General features: G+C 43.0%; 1 protein-coding gene and 1 long non-coding RNA gene across 2 annotated transcripts in view; one reads left to right on the plus strand and one right to left on the minus strand.

Annotated features, from left to right (window-relative positions):
• glipr1a (GLI pathogenesis-related 1a) overlaps positions 1–19,128 on the minus strand; it is a 37,133-nt gene extending 18,005 nt beyond the window's left edge. The window contains exon 1 of the mRNA XM_084331141.1: positions 18,861–19,128. Coding sequence (XP_084187267.1) covers positions 18,861–19,052 — 192 coding nt within the window. The 5' untranslated portion in view covers positions 19,053–19,128. The remainder of the gene's footprint in view (positions 1–18,860) is intronic.
• LOC311242191 overlaps positions 1–25,760 on the plus strand; it is a 97,267-nt gene that overhangs the window by 24,904 nt on the left and 46,603 nt on the right. The window lies entirely within an intron of this gene.

Raw genomic sequence — 25,760 nt, forward strand, 5'->3', positions numbered from 1 at the left:
AATCCATGTCACCGTGACAGCAGACAGCTGCCCAAGCGAACACTGACAACGCTACCAGCCCACCATCAACACACAACCAGTCAAATAAACCACAGTCTAATTCACAATTTGACAAACAACATAAAGATAGAAAAGTTAGAAAAACTCACGCGTACTCCGCAGACTCTCAACACCACTCAAACCACCAACGCTCCACCATACACACAAATGCGCACAGAGAGAGAGAGAGAGAGAGAGAGAGAGAGACACACACAGACACAGACACAGACACAGACAGACAGACAGACAGACAGACAGACAGACAGACAGACAGACAGACAGACAGACAGACAGACAGACAGACAGACAGACAGACACAGACAGACAGACAGACAGACAGACAGACAGACAGACAGACAGACAGACAGACAGACAGACAGACAGACAGACAGACAGACAGACAGACAGACAGACAGACAGACAGACAGACAGACAGACAGACAGACAGACAGACAGACAGACAGACAGACAGACAGACAGAGGATTCAGAATCAATAAATAGATAACAGCATGACCGTCAGCAGCACAGGGTTTGAATTACACGGGAACTAAGGGGAGCCCGGCTCCCCTGAAAAGGACATGGGCTTTGAGACATTCAGGGCTAACATTCAGGGTACACATCTTTTCACAAGGGGTGACAGTAGCTCAGGAGGTAGAGCGGTCATCTGGTAGTTGGAAGATTCCTGGTTCGATTCCCGCTCCTCCCGGGCAGCTTGTCGATGTGTCCTTGAGCAGACACTTAACCCCTAAATGCTCCCAATGTGCAGTTTATACTTTGCATGGTTGTCTCCGCCATCGGTGTGTGAATGTGAGGAAGAAAAATTGTAAAGTGCTTTGGACAAAGCACAATATAAATGCACCATTTAGCTCTAAAACATTGTTTGTTATTCCACGCACCTTCTGTACATTTGTAGTGCCCCCTAGTGTTCAATTTGAATGTATTTTTTAGGGTATGTTTCGGGTAGTTATTTGGACATATCCTGTCTATTTGGTGATGATTGGCCCAACGGTTGTTAACTTGCATCTATTTATGTGCTGAGCCACGCCTTCTTGAAGTTCATTGGTTAATTAATATCATGAAAAGTAAAAAAAAAAAAAAAAAAAAAAAAAAGATATCAACAATCCTTATACTAACTTTAATAAGCTTCATCTAATAATGTTCCACAACAAATATGGTAGTTGTCAAAATTGTGTTTGACATAAAATCCCAAATTTCTGAAAATCCAATATGGCAGACTTTATAGTTCCTTGGGGCAAATTTGTAGAGTGAATATAGATGGATATATTTAAGTTAAAGAGTTTTATCAAGGACAACACTACGGTCTTTGCATCCATCCTCCGTAAGAAACGGCATTCCAAATTGGTAGAGCTGGAAACGCTTCACTCGTCGTTATTTTCTTCTTTACAACACAACTACTCGGGTCAATGGACCTATCTCAAAGGTGACTTGGTTTAGAGCCATGAAAATAATAATGTTGTCTTGTACTGCGTATTTGAAATTCAGATTGTTGTCTTAAAATGGAGTTAATCTCTTTTTTAACACATTAATGTGTAGCACATTTTAACACATTAATGTGTTAAAAAAAGAGATTAACTCCATTTTAAGACAACAATCTGAATTTCAAATACGCAGTACAAGACGACATTATTATTTTCATGGCTCTAAACCAAGTCACCTACTAGCTATCAAGATACGATCCAATGCACAATTTGCTGATATCCCTACTATTAAGGACCAACAAGGGCCTGTTACAGACCCCAAAAAAATCGACGAGACTTTCAGAGAGTTTTACTCCAACTTGTACAAATCAGAAGTGGTTTTCGATCATAATAAAATGGATACATTTCTTGTTCAAATTAACCTACCTAAACTCTCAGAGGAAGACGCTAAACAGTTAGATACACCTATTACACTAGAGGAACTTAGGGAGGCTATATCTGAATTGCAAAGTGGTAAGGCTCCTGGATGGGATGGTATCCCACCAGAACTGTACCTCTCATGTTGGGATGTAATTGGACCCCTATTACTTGATATGATTTTATACTCAATCAAAGAGGGGAATTTCCCCAGGGACGTCAATATGGCACTCATATCTGTCCTCCTTAAAAAGGACAAAGACCCCACCGAATGTGGTAGTTATAGACCCTTAAGCCTCCTCGGAACCGATCTCAAGCTGTATGCTAAGGTACTAGCCATCAGACTTCAAAAGCATATGACATCTTTAGTTCATCCTGATCAGACAGGCTTCATAAGAGGCCACCTGATCACGGATAATATTAGACGGTTACTACATGTGATAGACGCCAGCAAGGATGCCGTGCCTCCTACAGCTATATTATCCTTGGATGCGATGAAGGCCTTTGATAGGTTGGAATGGTCTTATTTATGAGCAGTACTCGGAAGGATGGGGTTAGGAGTAGGATTCATTAATATGATAAAAGTACTATACACAGAGCCATCGACCATGGTTATAACAGGTAAATTCACCTCCCATCTCTTTCCTGTTTCTCGCTCGTCCAGACAGGGTTGTCCTCTTAGTCCCGGACTATTTGCTCTATCCTTAGAACCTTTAGCACAGTATATAAGACAATCCCAATCCATAGAGCCGATCTCAATTAGGGGCACACAGCATCATATTAGTTTATATGCAGACAATGTAATATTGTTCATGCAAAACTCTACCACCTCACTGCCTCATCTTCTCAAGCTGATAGATGATTTTGGCAATCTATCGGGATTTAGGATAAACTGGCCAAAATCGGCCTTCCTTCCACTTAATGTTACTGCGAAGGCTACCTTCCTTCCAGAAAATATACAAATGGTAGAACACTTTAGATGTCTTGGAGTTGAAATATTCCCCACTATATGCCAAACAGTGAAGTATAATTATACAGGAATCCAAGATAGGATTACAAATGACTTTGACAGGTGGTCAAAACTTAAAAACTCAGTACAGGCCAGAGTATCAATAGTTAAAGGGGAACTATCTTATAAATGGCCTTTTTGAGTGTTTAGCATTGTTTCCTAGCTATGTGAACTTATATTAATATGATCTATGTCTCAAAATTCTCATATTGGCGCATTCTTCCAATTCTCCTCTCACAATATTCACCCTCACTGAACTGAGTCGTTTGCAAATGTGCCTATATGTGATGTCATATAGTCACTGCTGCATGTTAATGTTCAGGGGAACACGACGATGCACAGTGGTTTAGGAGCCCAGGCTCAAAACAGCTCGAAATCTTGAGGTAGAAAAATGCTGTTTTTGAGGACTTGATTAGAAATACAAAACAATGAATACAAAAAATATATATATTACAGAGGTGTTCCATAGACTCACAGGAATTGTGTAAAAGTGCCCAAATAGTGAAAGAAATAGTAAAATAGTTCCCCTTTAAGATGGATGTCTTACCCAGAACCAACTTCTTCAGCTTAATGCTACCGTTACCCCCCCCCTGCTGGTTACTGGAAAAAATTACACTCCACCGCATATAAATTTATTTGGAACAACAAACCTCCACGAATTAAAAGATCCACCGCAAACAAAGCCGACGGAGGTTTAGCATTTCCAGACTTCTACCACTATTTTAAAGCGTACTCTTTAAGACCACTGATCACCTGGTTTGATTCTCAAGCATCTGTATCCTGGAGAACATTAGAAGAAAACATAGTGGCACCACAGAGACTGCAGGATGTAGTATACACCAACTTATCAATTAAGCAATGCAACTTGAAATTTGGCCCTCTTATTACACATGTGATCCAAGTTTCTTTAATAGTTGTCATACAGAGGTACAGAATACTTTTGTACAAAATGCTTCTTACTGTTGCGCTCCAGAGACTGTGCATGACAAGATAAGTATGAAATAAAAACCTAGTAAAGATTAGAAGTAAAAAAAGAGGTCACAGTGTTCAGTTTAGACATATGTACAATGTTCGTAGACGTAGTTACCATACAATATACAATACTGTGCAGTGTACTAATATACAATACTATATAGTGCAAGGCATAAATGGACGAGGTGCAGTTTAGGTACAATTCACAGTAGGTGTACGAGTTGTAGTGCAAATCCTTTATCAATAAATATAAAGTGTAAGTGTGTTTGTGTGATCTAAAGTGTGGAGAGTGGGTGCTGCAGTGTGTTGTTTGTTTGAGTGAGTGTGTGCGTGTGGGTGTGTGTGCTGTGTGCATTTGATGGTTGTTGCATAGTGATTATTGTTCGTTTAGCGATTATTGTTCGTTGTTCGTTTAGCAGCCTGATGGCCTGGGGATAGAAGCTCCTTCTGAGTCTTTCTGTGCTCGCCTTAAGACTTCGGTATCGCTTGCCTGACGGCAGCAGTTCAAAGAGGCAGTTGTTCGGGTGGCTCGAGTCCTTAATAATTCTCTTAGCCTTCCCCTTGCACCGCTTGTTGTAAATGTTCTGGAGGGTGGGAAGCCCCCCTTCAATTGTGCGTTCGGCTGAACGTGTCACTCTTTGTAGTCTGCTACGGTCTTGTGCAGTGCTATTCCCAAACCAGGAGGTGATGTTGCCGGTCAGGATGCTCTCTATTGTACATGAGTAGAAGTTCCTAAGGATCTTCTGACTGACTTGGAACTTCCTTAGGCGCCTGAGGAAGTAGAGGCGTTGTCGTGCCTTCTTCACAACACTGTCAATGTGTGTGGTCCATGTCAAGTCCTCGGATATGTGGGCTCCGAGGTACTTGAAACTGTTCACTCTCTCAACCGGTGCCCCGTCGATGCTGAGGGGGCTGTAGTCCTTGACCCCCGACCTCCTGAAGTCCACAATCATCTCTTTTGTTTTGCTGACGTTCAGGGAGAGGCAGTTCTCCTGGCACCACTGTGACAGGTTCTCTACCTCTTCCAGGTAGGCCCTTTCGTCGTTGGCAGAGATCAGGCCCACCACTACTGTGTCATCAGCAAATTTGATGATGGTGTTGTTGTTCCGCTGTGCTACGCAGTCATGTGTGTACAGGGAGTAGAGGAGGGGGCTCAGAACACAGCCCTGGGGGGCCCCTATGTTGAGCGTGATGGATGAGGAGGTGCAGTTGCCGGCTCTTACCACCTGGGGTCTGCCCGTCAGGAAGTCCAAGACCCACTGGCACAGGTCATAGTTCAAGCCCAGGTCCCTGAGCTTGGCTATGAGTTTGGAGGGGACTATGGTATTGAATGCTGAGCTGTAGTCGATGAACAGCATTCTCACATAGTTCCCCTGCCTCTTGTCCAGATGTGATGCTGCTGTGTGCAGCACATGGGCTATGGCGTCCTCCGTGGACCTGTTGGGGCGATATGCAAATTGCAGAGGGTCCAGGTTGATGGGGAGGGAGGAACAGATGTAGCCCTTCACTAGCTTCTCAAAGCACTTCATGGCTATGGAGGTGAGGGCTACAGGGCGGTAGTCGTTGAGGCAAGCGGGCGTAGATTTTTTGGGTACAGGGATGATGGTGGACTTCTTCAGACAGGTGGGGATGACAGCCTGTTCCAAGGACAGGTTGAAGATGTCAGTGAATACCGGGGCCATTTGGTCGGCACAGACTTTTAGGACGCGGCCGGGGATGCCGTCCGGTCCTGCTGCCTTCCTGATATCCACTTTTTTAAAGATCCGTCTCACCTCATGCTCTGTTACCCTGAACACTGAGTCTCCATCAGCAGACCCCCCCCCCCCCCCCCCATTGCCGTGGTTTGTAGGCTGGTGTTGTTATTCACAGCCTCAAACCTCGCATAGAAGGAGTTGAGATCATTTGCTAAGGAGATGTCACTGTTCAGTTTGAGGGGGGTTCCTTTGTAGTCTGTCATTGTTCTGAGGCCCTGCCACATGCCTCTAGAGTCAGCCTGTTCAAACTGAAGTTCAACTTTATCCCTGTAACGCCGTTTTGCCTCTATTACTGCTCTCCTGACGTTGTATCTTGCCATCTTGTGTTCTTCCATGTTGCCTGTCACCAGCCCGGTGTTGTATGCTGATGTGCGCACTTTCAGAGCCTCACGGACGGATTTGTCTACCCAGGGCTTTTGATTTGGGTAGATATTAATTTTGGTGGAGGGGATTATTACTTCTACCTGAGTACAGACATAGTCAATCACCGTTTCGGTGTATTCGTTAATATTGGCTGTGTTATCACGGAATACACTCCATTCTGTGCTTCCCAGCACTGCTTGGAGTGACTCCACTGACGTCACGGCCCAACGCTTAACCTCTCGCGAGACCACCGGCGTTCGCTTGAGACTCGCTTCGCTTCGCTTGAGATCCGGATATGGCGTGACACACAGAACAAATTTACTAACCTACATAAATGGCATAGCCATTCTCCCATATTTAATAACAATGCACTCCTTATTGCACAACGACCTATCAGATTTCCCAAATGGGAAAAGAAGGGCATACATGCTTTGGGAGATATCTTCAATGACCGGGGTTTCTGTAGCTATCAAGATATACATAACAAATTTAACCTCACCAGCTCCACATATTATTTCTATCTACAGTTATTAGCAACTTTGAAGGCTCATGGAGTCCCATTAAAAATACCACTTGAGCACCACAGATATCACAAATGAAAAGGAGACATCGAGAGGCTTCGTCTGACTTTTATCGTCACTTACTTACGTCTTCGTATGAAGTCCTTCCCCTAGACTCAGTTTGGAGGAAGGATATACCAGACTTGGAAGTAGATTTTGATTGGGCTGAAGTCTGGGCAAACGTTCGGCTATCGTCACGCAACCCGGATCATCAACAGATTCATCTTAATTTTATTCATAGGACTTACCTGACTCCTATATGACTGAACCGAATGGGGCTTAAACAAGACTCTCAATGTTCCTTATGTTTAAACGGTGATAGTGGTACATTTATGCATATGTATTGGGAATGCCCTCCTGTTAAGATATTTTGGGTAGAAGTAACCACGCTATTATCAGAATTTTTATTTCTGACAATACCTGTACTGCCTTCTGTATTGTTACTGAATAATGTCTCTCAGTTATCACACTTTGTACATGTAAAGAGGCTAATCTTGTCCGGTCTTACGGCTGCCAAAAAGCTAATAGCATCACGCTGGATTCAACCGGATAAAATGTGCCGGAGGGTATGGATTCTTACCTATCTTGATGTGATTTATCTAGAGATATCTACCGCACAAATTCTAGGTGTTAATGAAGCCAGCATAGCAATCTGGTTAGATGTGGTGGAGAGGATAAAGCATTATATGAACTTTTAGTCCTTGGTGTCAAACGGTATAATGGATGCTATCCAAGAGGGGGTCCTGTGGGGGGGGGGGGGGGGGGGGGGGGGGGCGAGCAAGAGCATAGTATATGTATTGTATTGTAATTAATTTGTGTATATTTTTAATCTACATCTATTTTGATTTAAAAACTGGGCTGTCATTATTGTTAGTATTATATCGGTAATAGCCCTGTGATTTATAGTGGATTTCTACTGTTAATGTTTGGGTGTAATGTCAAAAATAAAAAAATTAAAACATTTGTTCAAAAAAAGATATATTACCAAGTTTTGTGTAAATTGGACTTATGGCGTAGGAGTTCTGACCTTTCAAAAACGTGTAGCGCCATCTAGTGGTCAATTTGAAAGAAAATTCAGGGTATGTTTCTGGTCGTTATCTGGACATTTGGTGAGGATTGGCCTAACGGTTGTTGACTTACATCTATTTATGTGCTGAGCCACATCTTTTGAAGTTGATTGGTTAATATCTTCAAAACAAAAAAAATATATAAACAAGCCTCGTACAACAGCTGATAAACTCAATCCAATAATGATCCATGGCAAATATGGTCATAAATGGACTTACGGTTTAGGAGGAGATGTCAATAATGTGTTGCCATGCCCATTTGTGAATTGTGCCCCCTAGTGGTCAATTTGAAGGAGATCTTCAGGAACTATTCCGGGTATATATCTGGATATACCCTGCACATTTTGTGATGATTGGCCCAACGGTTGTTGATTTGCATCTATTTATGTACTTAGCCATGCCCTTTTAAAGTTAATTGGTTAATATCTTCAAAACTAAAAATGATATCAACAATCCTTATACTAACTTTAATAAACATCATCCAATAAGGATTTGCAGCAAATATCGTAGTAATCGGACCTACGGTTTAGGAGGAGATGTACAAAAAAATCCAAGATAGCGTAAAAACCAATATGGCGGATTTTATGGATCATTGAGGTAAATTTGTAGAGGGCATAGAGATGGATGTCAACTAAGTTTCTTGTAAATCTGAGGTCGCATTCACAACAGAGCTGTTTGGTCCGCTTTAAACGCACCAGAGTTCATTTCCTCGGATAGTCTGCTTGGTTTGGGGTTTTGATTGATTGATTGAAAACGTTATTAACAGATTGCAGAATGGGTACAATACAGTACAGCTCAATACACACAATTGATGCAGACCAGAGAAAGACTTTCATTTTCAATTCATCAGGACATATATGACATACATGACATACAGATAGACAGTACTGCTACATCTATACATTTATGACATACCAGATTTGCAAATACAGTACTGTTTGTGATACAAAAAGAGTCCAGAAAAGGGAGTATATACATTTGACGTAAAAACTGTACATTGGAGGAGGTTGGGTGGGGTTGGGTGGAGGGGGGTTGGGTAGGAGGGGTTGGGGGGGGGAAACACTGTACAACTGTACAAGCAAAACTGTACATTGGAATATTGACAACCATACTAGGTAATTTACTGTACATTGGAGGGCGTTGGGGGGGGACACACTGTACAAACAAGCAAAACTGTACATTGGAATATTGACAAAACCATACTAGGTAAATTACTGTACATTGGAGGGGGTTGGGTTAGGACATTTACAGGGGCCAGTTTCGAATTGCAGTCTCCCGTAGGTGTTTTTTGAGAGTGGTTTTGAAAGTGGGTAGTGATTCACATTCCTTTACAGCTTTGGGTAGGGCATTCCACATTGATGTGGCATAATTGCTAAACGTGTTTAGTCCGTTGTTTGAGCCGAATCTGGGTTTGACATGATTTGTGGAGCTCCCTCTGGTGTTGTGATCGTGGTATTCACTGACATTTGGGAAGTATTTTGACATGTACATGGGTACCTTGCAGGGGCGGATTTAGGATTGTAGGAGATCCGGGGGTTAGCCCAGATAGGTTAAGGATTTTTTTTACTTCGACACCACCACCTTTAACTTATACCACCACCTTAAAGCAGACAAAAGGCACTAGAGAACACTTAAATTCACACCCTTTAATTAATGAAGCAAACTATAATAATTTATAATAATAATAATAATAATAATAATAATAATAATAATAATAATAATAATAATAATAATAATAATAATAATAATAATAATAATAATAATAATAATAATAATAATAATAATAATAATACACTGTGTTTGTATAGCACCTTTCATACAAGAATTGCAGCTCAAAGTGCTTCACAGCAGTACAAAAAGACAGGCATAAAATGAGCACAACATTGGCAGATCAAGAGCAATGCATAAAGTGCAGACATAAAGCATAAAATAGATAGCAGTAAAATAGACAAAGTCAAGGTAAGACATAGAACATTAAATCACATCGTTTTTCATATTAGGATCTAAGATCTAGGGTTAACTCGCCGAACGTTGAGCGCCACGACCCCCGAAAACCAGAGTATAGTCGGGGCTTCATCGTTGTTTCTTTTATTCGATATTTCCATTCATAAAGACATGCCGGCAGCCTGTGTTATCACTGGGGATGGGTCTGAGATCTCAAAAGCTATGTTTCTAAGGTGGAAGAATTATGTTTTTGTCAACTTGTTGATTGTGATTTAAAGCTTAGGTCTGAGTCTACCATAACACCAAGACTTAACTCACTCAAATACAGTTAGCAGCTGGATAGACTACAGATGGAAATTAGCTTCTGTTAAATCTGGTGCAAACATATTTTCATGTAACAATGATTAATACATTTTTTTTTATTATTTTTTTTAAATAGATTCGGGGCTTTTCAGAAAACATTCGGGGCTTGAGCCCAAGTAGCCACCCCCTAGCCCCGCCCCTGGTACCTTGGTCGTGTAGTGTATCTTGTAGACCAGGCCCATTGCAAGTTGCTGTACTCTGTCGTCTACTCTAAGCCATCCTAGGTTGTCAAAGTGGGCAGGGGTGAGGTGGGTTCTAGGAGTAAGGTCAAGCAGTAGTCTGACCAGTTTGTTTTGAGATGTTTGTCATTTTGTTTTTAGCGCCTTTGAGGTGCTTTGGTACCATGAGGTGCAAGCATAGTCGTAGTACCCTTAAATGGGTGCTCCTACCAGAGTCTTCAGGGTATTCTTGTTTACCAGTGAGGAGATCCGGTACAATAATCGAGTTCGTTGGTTGACTTTTTTATTACATTGGATGCCATTTTGTCACAGGAGAGATTAGCCTCTAGGATGGAACCCAGGTAGGTAATTTCATCTTTCCTTGTGACAATATTATCACCCACTGTAACTGAGAAGCCGTCGGTCTTGCTGAGTTTGTTATTTGAACCGAAGAGAATGGACTCTGTTTTGCCCATGTGTAATGATAGTTTGTTATCAGCGAGCCATATGCAGATTTTGCCTAGTTCCGAGCTGAGGGGTTTTTCAACCTGTAACTTGTTCTTGTCAGAGACCAGCAGGGCTGAGTCGTCCGCAAACAGGAACAAGTTGCAGTCACAAGCTGATGACATGTCATTTGCATAAATTAGGAACAGTAGCGGTCCTAGTATGCTTCCTTGTGGAACACCACAGCTTACTGTGAGGGGGGGGGGGGGGTAGGGTACCGTTTACCTCCACCATCTGTTCCCTCCCCTCAAGGTAGGATTGCATCCAGCTCACTGATAAACTATCAAAACCAATTGCTTCTAGCTTGTCAATCAGAATAGAGTGATTGACAGTGTCGAAGGCCTTTTGTAGGTCCAGCATGACCATGCCGCAGTATTTGCCCGCGTCCACCTCTTGTTTGATGTGGTCGTTCAAATAGAGAAGGCATGTGTCAGTGGAGTGGGATGTTCTGAAGCCAGATTGGAATTCGTAGATTAGATTTTTTTCCGCTAGGTACTTTTCGACCTGTTCGTAGACTATTTTTTCCATGACTTTCGAGATGGAGGTGAGAATAGAAACAGGGCGATAGTTGCCTGGGTCTAATTTGCTGCCCTTTTTGTGCAGAGGGGTCACCCTCGCAATTTTGAAGTCCTTGGGGACGTGTCCCTGTTTTATGGAGAGGTTTATTATGTGTGTGATGACTGGGGTGATGGCGGCTGCTGAGTCTCTGAGGAATTTGGAGGGGATGTTGTCATGGCCAGTGGCCTTGTTAGGTTGGAGAGCGCTCAGTTTTTTGAGTACCTCATCTGTAGTTACCATTTTCAGCTTGAAGTCGTCCTTGCGGACCCCTAGGTTTTTGTAGTAAGCTACTATGTGTTCTACCCCATAATGCCCTGAGTGGGAGGGTAGTTTGTTTTGTGTGAAAGCTCATTCAAATTCTGGTGCGGACCAAAAAAGCAAACTCTGGTCCGCCTGAAAATGTAGGTCTCGGTTCGCTTCTAAGTGAACCCTGGTGCATACTTTTGTTGTGTGAATGCTCATCGGACCAAACGCAAGACCTTAATATAGGAAGTGACCCGATAAAATGTGCATCTTGAGTAGAAGGAAACAAAACAAACACCGCTGCGCACACTGCAAAACAAGCACGTGTGGAACATGTCTCGTGGACAGACGTGGGCAAATGAGGAGGTAAAAGCCCTGATAGAAATATGGTTTGATTGATTGATTGAATTGATTGATTGATTGATTGAAAACTTTATTAACAGATTGCAGAATGGGTACAGTACAGTACAGCTCAATACATACAATTGTTAAGGGGATGCAGACCAGAGAAAGACTTTCGTCTTATTTACATCAGGGTCCCCCATTTTCAATTCATCGTAACATAATATGACATACAGATAGACAGTACTGCTACATCTATACATTTATGACATACCAGATTTGCAAATACAGTACTGTTTGTGATACGAAAAGAGTCCAGAAAAGAAGTATATACATTTGACGTAGAAACTGTACATTGGAGGAGGTTGGGTAGGTGGGTGGGGGGGGTGGGGGGGTACTGTACATTGGAGGTGGTTGGGTGGGTGGGGGGGGGGGGGTTGGGTAGGAGTGGGGGGAGGTTGGGTAGGAGGGGTGGGTGGGGGACACTGTACAACTGTACAAGCAACACTGTACATTGGAATATTGACAAGACCATACTTGGTCATTTTTACTGTACATTGGAGGGGGTTGTGTTAGGACATTTACAGGGGCCAGTTTCGAATTGCAGTCTCCTGTAGGTGTTGTTTGAGAGTGTTTTTGAAAGTGGGTACTGATTCACATTCCTTTACAGCTTTGGGTAGTGCGTTCCACATTGATGTGGCATAATTGCGAAACGTGTTTAGTTCCTTGTTTGAGCCGAATCTGGGTTTAACATGATTTGTGGAGCTCCCTCTGGTGTTGTGATCGTGGTATTCACTGACCTTTGGGAAGTATTTTGACATGTACATGGGTACCTTGGTCGTGTAGTGTATCTTGTAGACCAGGCCCATTGCAAGTTGCTGTACTCTGTCGTCTACTCTAAGCCATCCTAGGTTGTCAAAGTGGGCAGGGGTGAGGTGGGTTCTAGGAGTAAGGTCAAGCAGTAGTCTGACCAGTTTGTTTTGAGATGTTTGTAATTTTGTTTTTAGCGCCTTTGAGGTGCTTTGGTACCATGAGGTGCAAGCATAGTCGTAGTACCCTTGAATGAGTGCTCCTGCCAGAGTCTTCAGGGTATTCTTGTTTACCAGTGAGGAGATCCGGTACAAGAATCGAGTTCGTTGGTTGACTTTTTTTATTACATTGGATGCCATTTTGTCACAGGAAAGATTTGCCTCTAGGATGGAACCCAGGTAGGTAATATCTTCTTTCCTTGTGACAATATTGTCACCCACTGTAACTGAGAAGCCGTCGGTCTTGCTGAGTTTGTTATTTGAACCGAAGAGAATGGACTCTGTTTTGCCCATGTGTAATGATAGTTTGTTATCAGCGAGCCATATGCAGATTTTGCCTATTTCCGAGCTGAGGGTTTTTTCAACCTGTAACTTGTTCTTGTCAGAGACCAGCAGGGCTGAGTCGTCCGCAAACAGGAACAAGTTGCAGTCACAAGCTGACGACATGTCATTTGCATAAATTAGGAACAGTAGCGGACCTAGTATGCTTCCTTGTGGAACACCACAGCTTACTGTGAGGGGGGGGGGGGATAGGGTACCGTTTACCTCCACCATCTGCTCTCTCCCTGCATCCAGCTCACTGATAGACTATCAAAACCAATTGGTTTTAGCTTGTCAATCAGAATGGTGTGATTGACAGTGTCGAAGGCCTTTTGTAGGTCCAGCATGACCATGCCGCAGTATTTGCCCGCGTCCACCTCTTGTTTGATGTGGTCGTTTAAATAGAGAAGGCATGTGTCAGTGGAGTGGGATGTTCTGAAGCCAGATTGGAATTTGTAGATTCGATTTTTTTCCGCGAGATATTTTTCGACCTGTTCGTATACAATTTTTTCCATGACTTTCGAGATGGAGGTAAGGATAGAAACAGGGCGGTAGTTGCCTGGGTCTAATTTACTGCCTTTTTTGTGCAGGGGTGTTACTCTCGCAATTTTGAAGTCCTTGGGGACGTGTCCCTGTTTTATGGAGAGGTTTATTATGTGTGTGATGACTGGGGTGATGGCGGCTGCTGAGTCTCTGAGGAATTTGGAGGGGATGTTGTCATGGCCAGTGGCCTTGTTAGGTTGGAGGGCGCTCAGTTTTTTGAGTACCTCATCTGTTGTTACCATTTCCAGTTTGAAGTCGTCTTTGTGGACCCCTAGGTTCTTGTAGTATGCTACTATGTGTTCTACCCCATAATGCCCTGAGTGGGAGGGTAGTTTGTTTACCAGTGTTGTGGCTATGTTTGTGAAGAAACTATTTAAGTAATTGGCTACATCCAGCTTGTCTGTGATGAGCGTGTTGTCCGTCTTTATGTTTATGTTTGAGAATCTGGTTTTAAGTTTTTTACTGCAGCTTAGTTGGTCATTGAGTAATTTCCAAAGTTCACGTGGTTTGTTTTTGTTTTCCTCGGTTTTGTCATTGAATTTTTTTTTTGCTGTTTTGATCATGGAGTTTACGTCATTTCTTAGTGTAGCAGGTTGGATTATCCCTGCTTCGTGGGAACGGTTGCTGGCAGTCACAAGGTAGCTGGACACAGCAGAGCTCCGTCTGACTGCACCCTCGTCTTTGGGCCTGGAGCGTCGACTGGAGACTGGTAGTGTGAGTGGATGGGGCCCGGGATTTACCAACCTGGTCTGGTACTCTGGTCTCCCTCCCCTGCAGCAGGGCGGTCAGCAGTACTCCCCAACACACTCCCACTTCCCCCGGTGGCTCCTTAAACCCTCCCACACCTAGTGACTGAATTGTAAATAAATACCCTGGGTTCCCCCCGCAAGCAGTACCCTCCCCCAATGACCCCAGAAACCCCACAATGAAAAGGGAAAGGTGGAATAGGAAGGGGTTAATTATGTTAACGTTACCCACACCAAAAGAGTTGTTAAACGGCTCATGGATAGACACGCACACAGAGCTCCCATCTAATTCTTTAATGTTATTGATACCGGCCAGTTACAATGATTTACTACTAGTGACCAATTGGACTGAGGTCCCACTATAGTACCGTTGGTAACTCCATACCTCATAAACACGTATATTATACACCCACCTCTGGGTTACTATCAGGGATAATATACTTCAATGTGTTTGACTCATCACCCACGTCTGGGTCTTCACCCTGTATAATATCTCCAAAAGGCTTTAATTATACGGCAAGAATAATACCTCTCTAGGCTTTATTTATAATGCACCAGGTCTGTAACTTCCCCACAGGGAAAGGGTTAACTAGATGGGAAGATATTATTAAACACACACACAGTATCACACTCAAAGAAAATGAAAAGAACTCAAAAGGGTGGGCCCACAAATACCTTTACAAAAGCCCTATGCTAATGCCGGCATGTAGTGTTTGGGGTTCCCCTTGTGAACTGTAATAGCAACGTTGACTTCGCCCGCAGGCTGCACCACACTGTGTACGGTGTAAGGGCTCCGGAGCATAGATGCTCATTTATACTCATCCAAAATGGCAGCCTTGCCGCGCCCCCGTCGTCCGGAAGGCAAGATGGCGTTGAACGCTCTCGGCGGAGTTGGAGCAGAGGGCAGTGTTGGGCTGAGAGCGTGTGCTGGGTGATAGCGACCTCTGTCGGTCTCTGAAGGCAGCCGGGTGCAGATCTGGTCTCTGAAGGCAGCCGGGTGCAGATCTGGTTGTAGAGTTGGTGCTGGGTCGACACGCGGATCTACCTTGCCCTCACTCACACTGCAGCTAAACTCTGGGTCCCAAACAGCCCTTCTGCTAGACGGGATATATCATAACGCAGGGTGCTCCTAAGCACCGGTTCTCTTCGCGCCACGCTGGCGGGGACGCCTCGCTAGAGGGAATAACTTTAACTTAAGCCCAACTCGGCTATACCGTTCGTATTCTAGGATAACTCGTGGTATATCACTAGGGATATTCAGGGAGAAACATGCAAGGCTCCACTACAGGTACATTCATAGGATAACCCGTAATATACTCCGGTTCAATACGGGGCTCTCCAGACACGACCGCTCCGGTTCAAGTCCAATGTCGAAGAGGCTGCTTCCTCGCACTCCTGTTCACTTCCTTCTCCGTCTCTCACGTACGCTCTCTGCCTGCCACCGCCCCCTGCTGGTCGCCTACTAGCTCCACAGGGAAAAGGATTGTAGAATAGAATCCAGTAATGCCGTTTATAATCCATATTTCGGCCGGTAGAAGAAGGAGGGGCGAGCATCATTGTTCGAGGGAATATTAGCGGAGACTAATTAGAATGTCTTGGTGCATCAGGGGAGATAGAAAGGCAAGTCAGCACATCTGGATAATAGATATATTTTCCAGGTTGCTACATTAGTCTGTTTCTTTCCAGTTTGAGTTCAGTCACGTGGGCTTGGAGTTCACTGCTCGTGCTTATGGTAAGCTTTGACTGACTTTTACGAAACTCAGAGCATTTTTTGTCTCTGGTTTTCATAGCGGTCAGTATTTCAGCGTGCATCCACGGCTCCGCGCGATTTTTTACCCTGGTGGTTCTTAGGGGGGCCATGTTGTTTAGTATCGTTGAAAATTTGGTTTTGAAGCCAGCCATGTTTCTTCAACCAGTGTACCATTGAGCTCATCTGACCAGTCCAGACTCTCCAGTTCAAGGTTAAAGGCCTCGCTAGAGTAGGTTTTGAGGTCTCTAGATGTGACTGTTTTGTGACAGCCAGCCTTTTGTTTTAGCTTTTTGCGGGTGCAGAATATCATATAATGATCACTTAACCCGCATGCTATAACCCCTTTATTGGCGATCTTGGACTTGTCAGAGGTCAGGATGAGGTCAATAGTAGTCTGAGTTGACTCACATACACGTGTGGGTTGTGTGATTAGCTGGCTGAGGCCGTGCAGATCACAAAACCTATTGTAGGATTTGAAGACGGGTGCATCTTTTTGTTGCATATCCGTGTTCCAATCCCCAATAAGAATAATTTCTGCATCCTCAGCTCCAGCTAAGCACGCATCAAACACATCATAAAAGCCATTTTGGTCTGGCGGTTTGTAAATTGTGCCGACTAGAACAGATTTAGCCCTTTCAAATAGAATTACTACAAAAACAGTTTCAATAGCCTCATGATCTAGGTCTGTACGGTTAATAAATTTGGTGTCTTTATGAATGTACATGCTTGCAGACACATCCTCCATGCCTGTTCCTGTCATTGCGGACTAAAGAATAGTTCTCCAATTCAATTTCCGGGTCTGTTACTGATGAGTCCAGTTTAGTTTCAGAGAAACATAGAATGTTTGCCTTACCGCTAAATCGCTAATGCCTTATTTCTGCCAGTTTGTGCCTAAGGCTATTTACATTAAGATGGAAAATATGAAGACCGTTTTTATTTGCTGTGTTGTCAGACGAGCTAATTAAACAGCAACGAGGTGTACAAGTTGTTTAGCGAGAGAATGATGGCAATGAGCTTCAATCGAACAATCGACCAATGTCACATCAAAGTAAAAAAAAACTGCGTCAGCATTTCAGCATTATGAGAATAATGTGTGTGCGCTGGGCTGCTCCGGGGAATAATGTGTTGTGTGTGTGTGTGCATGTGTGTGCGCTGGGCTGGGCTGCTTCACAGAATAATGTGGTATGTGTGTGCGCTGGGCTGCTTCCCAGAATAATGTAGTGTGTGTGTGCGCTGGGCTCTGACGACCTGAGCCATTGTCATGCAAAGACAAGTACCAAAGTGAGCACCTGGCGAGGGACAAGTCGCATCTTTGTGTGCACACGCTAAGTACCGATCTGGGCAGCTGTCTTTGCATAACAACAGGCCATGTCGTCATGTGCTCAAATACATAGCACCCCTCCCCTCAAAGTTTGGTGTGAACAGTCTGTGTGATTGCCATGAAATGCAACAGCATTACTTGTCTGTGAAATATCTGTTTGACCTCGTTGTATTTAAAAGCCTAGAGGCTGTTGTTTTATACATTGTAGATAATAAATAGTGTGATATCTCTGTCTCTGTCTCTCTGTCTCTGTCTCTCTCTCTCTCTCTCTCTCTCTCTCTCTCTCTCTCTCTCTCTCTCTCTCTCTCTCTCTCTCTCTCTCTCTCTCTCTCTCTCTCTCTCTCTCTCTCTCTCTTTCTCTCGTGCGGCGTTATGACTTGTCATAAGTGAATTGTAGAAACAACTCACCAAAATTGACTATTGCAGCACTTCATGCTTGAAACCCTAATAATGTCTGAGCGATGTCCACTGACGTTGAGCAGATATGCTGCCATGTGCTGTGTGTGTGTCCATGCTGCCTCACATGGAACCATATCCTGATTAATTGAAAATGGGGGACCCTGATGTAAACAAGACGAAAGTCTTTCTCTGGTCTGCATCCCCTTAACAATTGTGTGTATTGAGCTGTACAGTATTGTACCCATTCTGCAATCTGTTAATAAAGTTTTCAATTAATCAATCAATTAATCAATCAATCAATCAATCAATCAATCAATCAATCAAACCAGCTGTTTGGTATAGCAGACACCAAATTCTAAAATTCTAAATGAATTTATTTCTCTGCCTGACTACCCAAGAGTAAAACAATTTACAAACTGGACAGCACAACTGTTTGATTAATCAAAGTTAATTCATTGCTTGGCATCCGGTATGCGAGTGAGGGAGTAAAGACGCATACGAGAGTAGCTCAGTGAGAATTTAACCTCTTTGGCCCTAGCCCTATTTTCTGAAAATCTGCCTAAAAATACATACCTAAGTAAATGGAAGATTGCTCCACTTCTACAAGGTCCATTTGGCACGTTCTTGGTATCTAGGGACATCTATGGATCGCAGGGGAATGTATTCCCAGTGTCAGAAATATTGTGTCTATTACTAGGCTTGAGTAAATTGTAATTAACCAAAGGAGAATATCAATTTCCTTTTTTTTCTTTTCTTTTTTCATCTTTGATGGTGAATAACACTGTGCTAAAATTGACCAGACATGAAAAATGCCTTCTTGAGATCACGTGTACAAAATATCTAAGCAAATTAATAAAGGGAAGATGATTAAACAGAAGGTTTTGTAGATACAGTACTGAATTCTGCCATCCGGACACATGCAATTTGAAATATCATTATAGAATATAGAATATCAGGCCTATAAATGACAGCACGCCATTCTTCCACCAATATCAACAAATTCTTTGACTCATGCCTACCATATACTGCATGTCACTCGCAGGTGGACTGACTGCTGACCGTGCCTCGTTGTGTATCTTCACACAGTCGTCGATGAACTTCCGATCAGTGATGTCTGGCAGTGAGACTGAATGCTTCCCGGATGCCACGAAATGGAGAGAAGGCCCCAAGATAATCCATGTCCACAATATCTGGTTCAAGATGTAACCCATGTTTCAGAGTTTTGCAGAGAATCTTACCATAAGCTACAGTGCAGGACTGACGATAACTTCCCTCTTCCTTTTGTCAGCTCTGTTATAGTGTAATATGACAACAGGATGTGACAACCAAGAGGAAGTAAGGGTGCTGAAATAATCTAGAAAAAAAAGGTGTTTTGAAAAGTGACACATTTATTTTGGTTTACAGCTCTTGTCTGTGTCACAGTAGACTCACTCACGCCTTATTTAGCTTAACTGGAAGTCAGCCATTCCTCCATCACATCGACGCTGGGTCAAAGATGTGATGGCACACTTAAAACTTGAGAGACTTAAATACTCCACCAGGGGCTCTACCCTGAAATATTTCCAAATTTGGCAGCCATTTTTAGATTATTTTAATAAAAAAATCCCGGCTGAGGATGTTTAGGCATAAGACAGTGATTTATTAGATTTATTATTATTATTATTACTTTTCTTTTTCTCTTTTAGTTTATTGTATTTTTCATTTATTTTGGGTATTGTGTGGGTATATGTAGTCATGTATTGTATGTATGTTTGTATGTATGTATATAATGTTGTTGTTGAACATTAACCCTTTCACTGCCGCACTACCAAATGGTTAACCCTTTCACTGCGACAATACATAAGGTTAACCCTTTCACTGCCACACAACAAAGTGTTAACCCTTTCACTACCACACTACAGAAGGTTAACCCTTTACTATCACACTACAGACGGTTAGCTAATCATCTGTAATCTAATGGCTAATCATGAGTGAGTGAGTGAGATAAGTTTAAAGGGGATTGATTGATTGATTGATTGAAAACTTTATTAACAGATTGCAGAATGGGTACAATACAGTACAGCTCAATACACACAATTGTTAAGGGGATGCAGACCAGAGAAAGACTTTCGTCTTGTTTACATCAGGGTCCCCCATTTTCAATTCATCAGGACATATATGACATACATGACATACAGATAGTCAGTACTGCTACATCTATACATTTATGACATACCAGATTTGCAAATACAGTACTGTTTGTGATACAGAAGGAGTCAGGAAAAGGGAGTATATACATTTGACGTAGAAACTGTACATTGGAGGAGGTTGGGTGGGGGGGGTTGGGTACACTGGGATATTGACAACCATACTGGGTAATCTACATTGGAGGTGGTTGGGGGGGGGGGGGGGGGGCACACTGTATAAACAAGCAAAACTGTACATTGAGGGGGGGGGGGAGACACTGTACAAACAAACAAAATTGTACATTGGACTATTGACAAAACCATACTAGGTAAATGACTGTACATTGGCAAAACTGTACATTGAGGGGGGGGGGGAGACACTGTACAAACAAACAAAATTGTACATTGGACTATTGACAAAACCATACTAGGTAAATTACTGTACATTGGAGGGGGTTGGGTTAGGATATTTACAGGGGCCAGTGTTGAATTGCAGTCTCCCGTAGGTGTCCCTTGAGAGAGGTTTTGAAAGTGGGTAGTGATCCACATTCCTTTACAGCTTTGGGTAGGGCGTTCCACATTGATGTGGCATAATTGCGAAACGTGTTTAGTCCCTTATTTGAGCCGAATCTGGGTTTAACATGATTTGTGGAGCTCCCTCTGGTGTTGTGATCGTGGTATTCACTGACCTTTGGGAAGTATTTTGACATGTACATGGGTACCTTGGTCGTGTAGTGTATCTTGTAGACCAGGCCCATTGCAAGTTGCTGTACTCTGTCGTCTACTCTAAGCCATCCTAGGTTGTCAAAGTGGGCAGGGGTGAGGTGGGTTCTAGGAGTAAGGTCAAGCACTATGTTTTTCTTCTCTGAAATGTAATGGAGTAAAAGTACAAAGTATACAAACCTAATAATACTTGAGTAAAGTACAAATCCCCCAAAACAGTACTTAAGTATTGTAACGAAGTACAATTACTCAAGTACTTTACACCCCTGAGTACTGTATTAATCCTGGCATTCTGACCGGGCAGGAAAACCAAACATACTCCCTCCTTGACCTCTCTACTTGGCTGCAGTCAAAGTCAAGAGCCAAACGCATATCAGAGAGAGCTGTTGAACTCTACAAGCAGGAAAGACCACGGGCTGTAAAGGAACGCCAGCCCCCCAGACAGGTCTCCTCTGTCTACTTGTCAACATCAGAGAGGGATAGCACACCAAGAGTCACCTACCCCCAAGAGAAGGTACTTATAAAGCCTTCTAAACCATACTGCCCCCACTGTAATGTCAGAGACAATTTCCTTGGTTCATGCATAGAATTCAAGAGACTTTCCGAAAATGGATTTCTGAAATGGATTAAAGAGAAAGGCTGATGCAACAAATGTGGGAGAATGCATACAACTGACAAATGCACCTTAAAGAGGCCATGTAACATTTGTAAGGAGATTCACCTGACCATTCTCCATGATGTTAATGTAAACAAATCAGCCACAGTGATGCTTACATCCTCCCCCTCAGAGCTCCTTTATATGTTTAATGTATGTCTCCACAATGGGGAAAGGACCCTCATTACTCATGCAGTCCTAGATGATGGTGCCGACAGATCCATTCTGCTTCCTAAAGCTGTCCAGTTCTTGGGCCTCACAACCCAGCCTGAAACCATCTCACTACGCACAGTAAGACAAAATATAGTGCAATTGAATGGAGCATCTGTATCTTTTGAAATTTCCCCCATCAACCAGCCAACAGAAAGGCATTTGATCAATGGTGCATTCACTGCAGGCAATCTAGGACTGTCGGAACACACACACCCTGTGAAACAGCTACAAGAGCAGTATCACCATCTCAGAGATGTTCCATTGCTGTCTATCGATCATGCATGCCCTCTTTATTATATGATATTCTGTACCCGCAAAAAGCTAAAACAAAAGGCTGGCTGTCACAAAACAGTCACATCTAGAGACCTCAAAACCTACTCTAGCGAGGCCTTTAACCTTGAACTGGAGAATCTGGACTGGTCAGATGAGCTCAATGGTACACTGGTTGAAGAAACATGGCTTGGTTTCAAAACCAAATTTTCAACGATACTAAACAACATGGCCCCCCTAAGAACCACCAGGGTAAAAAATCACGCTGAGCCGTGGATGCACACTGAAATACTGACCGCTATGAAAACCAGAGACAAAAAATGCTCTGAGTTTCGTAAAAGTCAGTCAAAGCTTACCATAAGCACGAGCAGTGAACTCCAAGCCCACGTGACTGAACTCAAACTGGAAAGAAACAGATTAAGAAATAACGTAAACTCCATGATCAAAACAGCAAAAAAAAAATTCAATGACAAAACCGAGGAAAACAAAAACAAACCATGTGAACTTTGGAAATTACTCAATAACCAACTAGGCTGCAGTGAAAAACTTAAAACCAGATTCTCAAACATAAACATAAAGACGGACAACACGCTCATCACAGACAAGCTGGATGTAGCCAATTACTTAAACAGTTTCTTCACAAACATAGCCACAACACTGGTAAACAAACTACCCTCCCACTCAGGGCATTATGGGGTAGAACACATAGTAGCATACTACAAGAACCTAGGGGTCCACAAAGATGACTTCAAACTGGAAATGGTAACAACAGATGAGGTACTCAAAAAACTGAGCGCCCTCCAACCTAACAAGGCCACTGGCCATGACAACATCCCCTCCAAATTCCCCAGAGACTCAGCAGCCGCCATCACCCCAGTCATCACACACATAATAAACCTCTCCATAAAACAGGGACAGGTCCCCAAGGACTTCAAAATTGCGAGAGTGACCCCTCTGCACAAATAGGGCAGCAAATTAGACCCAGGCAACTATTGCCATGTTTCTATTCTCACGAAAGTCATGGAAAAAATTGTCTACGAACAGGTCGAAAAGTACCTAGCGGAAAAAAATCTAATCTACGAATTCCAATCTGGCTTCAGAACATCCCACTCCACTGACACATGCCTTCTCTATTTGAACGACCACATCAAACAAGAGGTGGACGCGGGCAAATACTGCGGCATGGTCATGCTGGACCTACAAAAAACCTTCGACACTGTCAATCACACCATTCTGATTGACAAGCTAAAAACAATTGGTTTTGATAGTCTATCAGTGAGCTGGATACAATCCTACCTGGAGGGGAGAGAGCAGATGGTGGAGGTAAACGGTACCCTATCCCCCCCCCCCTCACAGTAAGCTGTGGTGTTCCACAAGGAAGCATACTAGGTTCGCTACTGTTCCTAATTTATGCAAATGACATGTCGTCAGCTTGTGACTGCAACTTGTTCCTGTTTGCGGACGACTCAGGCCTGCTGGTCTCTGACAAGAACAATTACAGGTTGAAAAAACCCTCAGCTCAGAACTAGGCAAAATCTGCATATGGCTCGCTGATAACAAACTATCATTACACATGGGCAAAACAGAGTCCATTCTCTTCGGTTCAAATAACAAACTCAGCAAGACCGACGGCTTCTCAGTTACAGTGGGTGACAATATTGTCACAAGGAAAGAAGATATTACCTACCTGGGTTCCATCCTAGAGGCAAATCTTTCCTGTGACAAAATGGCATCCAATGTAATAAAAAAAGTCAACCAACGAACTCGATTCTTGTACCGGATCTCCTCACTGGTAAACAAGAATACCCTGAAGACTCTGGCAGGAGCACTCATTCAAGGGTACTACGACTATGCTTGCACCTCATGGTACCAAAGCACCTCAAAGGCGCTAAAAACAAAATTACAAACATCTCAAAACAAACTGGTCAGACTACTGCTTGACCTTACTCCTAGAACCCACCTCACCCCTGCCCACTTTGACAACCTAGGATGGCTTAGAGTAGACGACAGAGTACAGCAACTTGCAATGGGCCTGGTCTACAAGATACACTACACGACCAAGGTACCCATGTACATGTCAAAATACTTCCCAAAGGTCAGTGAATACCACGATCACAACACCAGAGGGAGCTCCACAAATCATGTTAAACCCAGATTCGGCTCAAATAAGGGACTAAACACGTTTCGCAATTATGCCACATCAATGTGGAACGCCCTACCCAAAGCTGTAAAGGAATGTGGATCACTACCCACTTTCAAAACCTCTCTCAAGGGACACCTACGGGAGACTGCAATTCAACACTGGCCCCTGTAAATATCCTAACCCAACCCCCTCCAATGTACAGTAATTTACCTAGTATGGTTTTGTCAATAGTCCAATGTACAATTTTGTTTGTTTGTACAGTGTCTCCCCCCCCCTCAATGTACAGTTTTGCCAATGTACAGTCATTTACCTAGTATGGTTTTGTCAATAGTCCAATGTACAATTTTGTTTGTTTGTACAGTGTCTCCCCCCCCCCCCCTCAATGTACAGTTTTGCTTGTTTATACAGTGTGCCCCCCCCCCCCCCAACCACCTCCAATGTAGATTACCCAGTATGGTTGTCAATATCCCAGTGTACCCAACCCCCCCCCACCCAACCTCCTCCAATGTACAGTTTCTACGTCAAATGTATATACTCCCTTTTCCTGACTCCTTCTGTATCACAAACAGTACTGTATTTGCAAATCTGGTATGTCATAAATGTATACGACAGAGTACAGCAACTTGCAATGAGCCTGGTCTACAAGATACACTACACGACCAAGGTACCCATGTACATGTCAAAATACTTCCCAAAGGTCAGTGAATACTGGGTCCTTCTCTCCTTGGGGTCCTTCTCAGATTCCGTCAACATGCCATTGCCATTTGTGGAGACATTAAAGGTATGTTCCATCAGGTGCGCCTTCTAAACGATGACAAACCATTACTGCGTTTTATATGGAGAGGGATGCAGCCGGACCAGGAACCCACTGTTTTTGAATGGCAAGTGTTGCCCTTTGAAACAACGTGTAGCCCATGCTGTGCCACTTATTCAGTTCAAAGGCATGTCCAAGATCATTCTGATGGAAATGAGGAGATCCTTAACTATGTCCAACATTGTTTATATGTTGATAACTGCCTCCAAAGTCTCCTTTCCTCTCATGAAGCCAAGGCCCTCATTGACTAAATGAGACCCCTCCTTGCTGATGGTGGGTTTGACATCAGACAATGGGCTAGCAACGACCCAGCTGTAATACACCACCTCCCACCAGATGCAAAGTCCAAAACCAGTGAACTGTGGCTATCAGAGAATGGAGACCCCAAAGAGCTGACATTAGGCCTCAAATGGAACTGCTCTACTGACATACTGAGTTACAAGAACAAGTCCATTATCTACCATCAGCCTACAATGAGGAACATTTATAAGGTACTGGCAAACCAATATGACCCCCTGGGCTATTTGACTCCTTTCACAGCTCGGGCAAAAATTATAGTGCAGGATCTATGGAAGCAGGAAAGAGGATGGGATAACGTCATTAAAACAGGAAGCTTGGGTAGCACTTTATAATAACACCCTGTTATAATACATTTATAAGGTGTTTGTAGATAATGAACTAATCATGAACAAACCATTTATATACATTCATAAATTATTATTAAATCATTTATAACTATATTTGTATAACATCTACAAAGTATTTATAATGCATTAGTGGATAATGAACTAATCATGAACAAACCATTTATATACATTCATAAATGATTATTAAATCATTTATAACTATATTTGTATAACATTTACAGATTAGTTCCACATTATTTATAACTCATTATCAACATTGTTTGTACTTGATTTGTTCATCATTAAATAA

The sequence above is a fragment of the Notolepis coatsorum genome (genome assembly GCF_963971535.1).
Source record: "Notolepis coatsorum genome assembly, chromosome: 15".
NCBI classification, from domain to species: Eukaryota; Metazoa; Chordata; class Actinopteri; order Aulopiformes; family Paralepididae; genus Notolepis; species Notolepis coatsorum.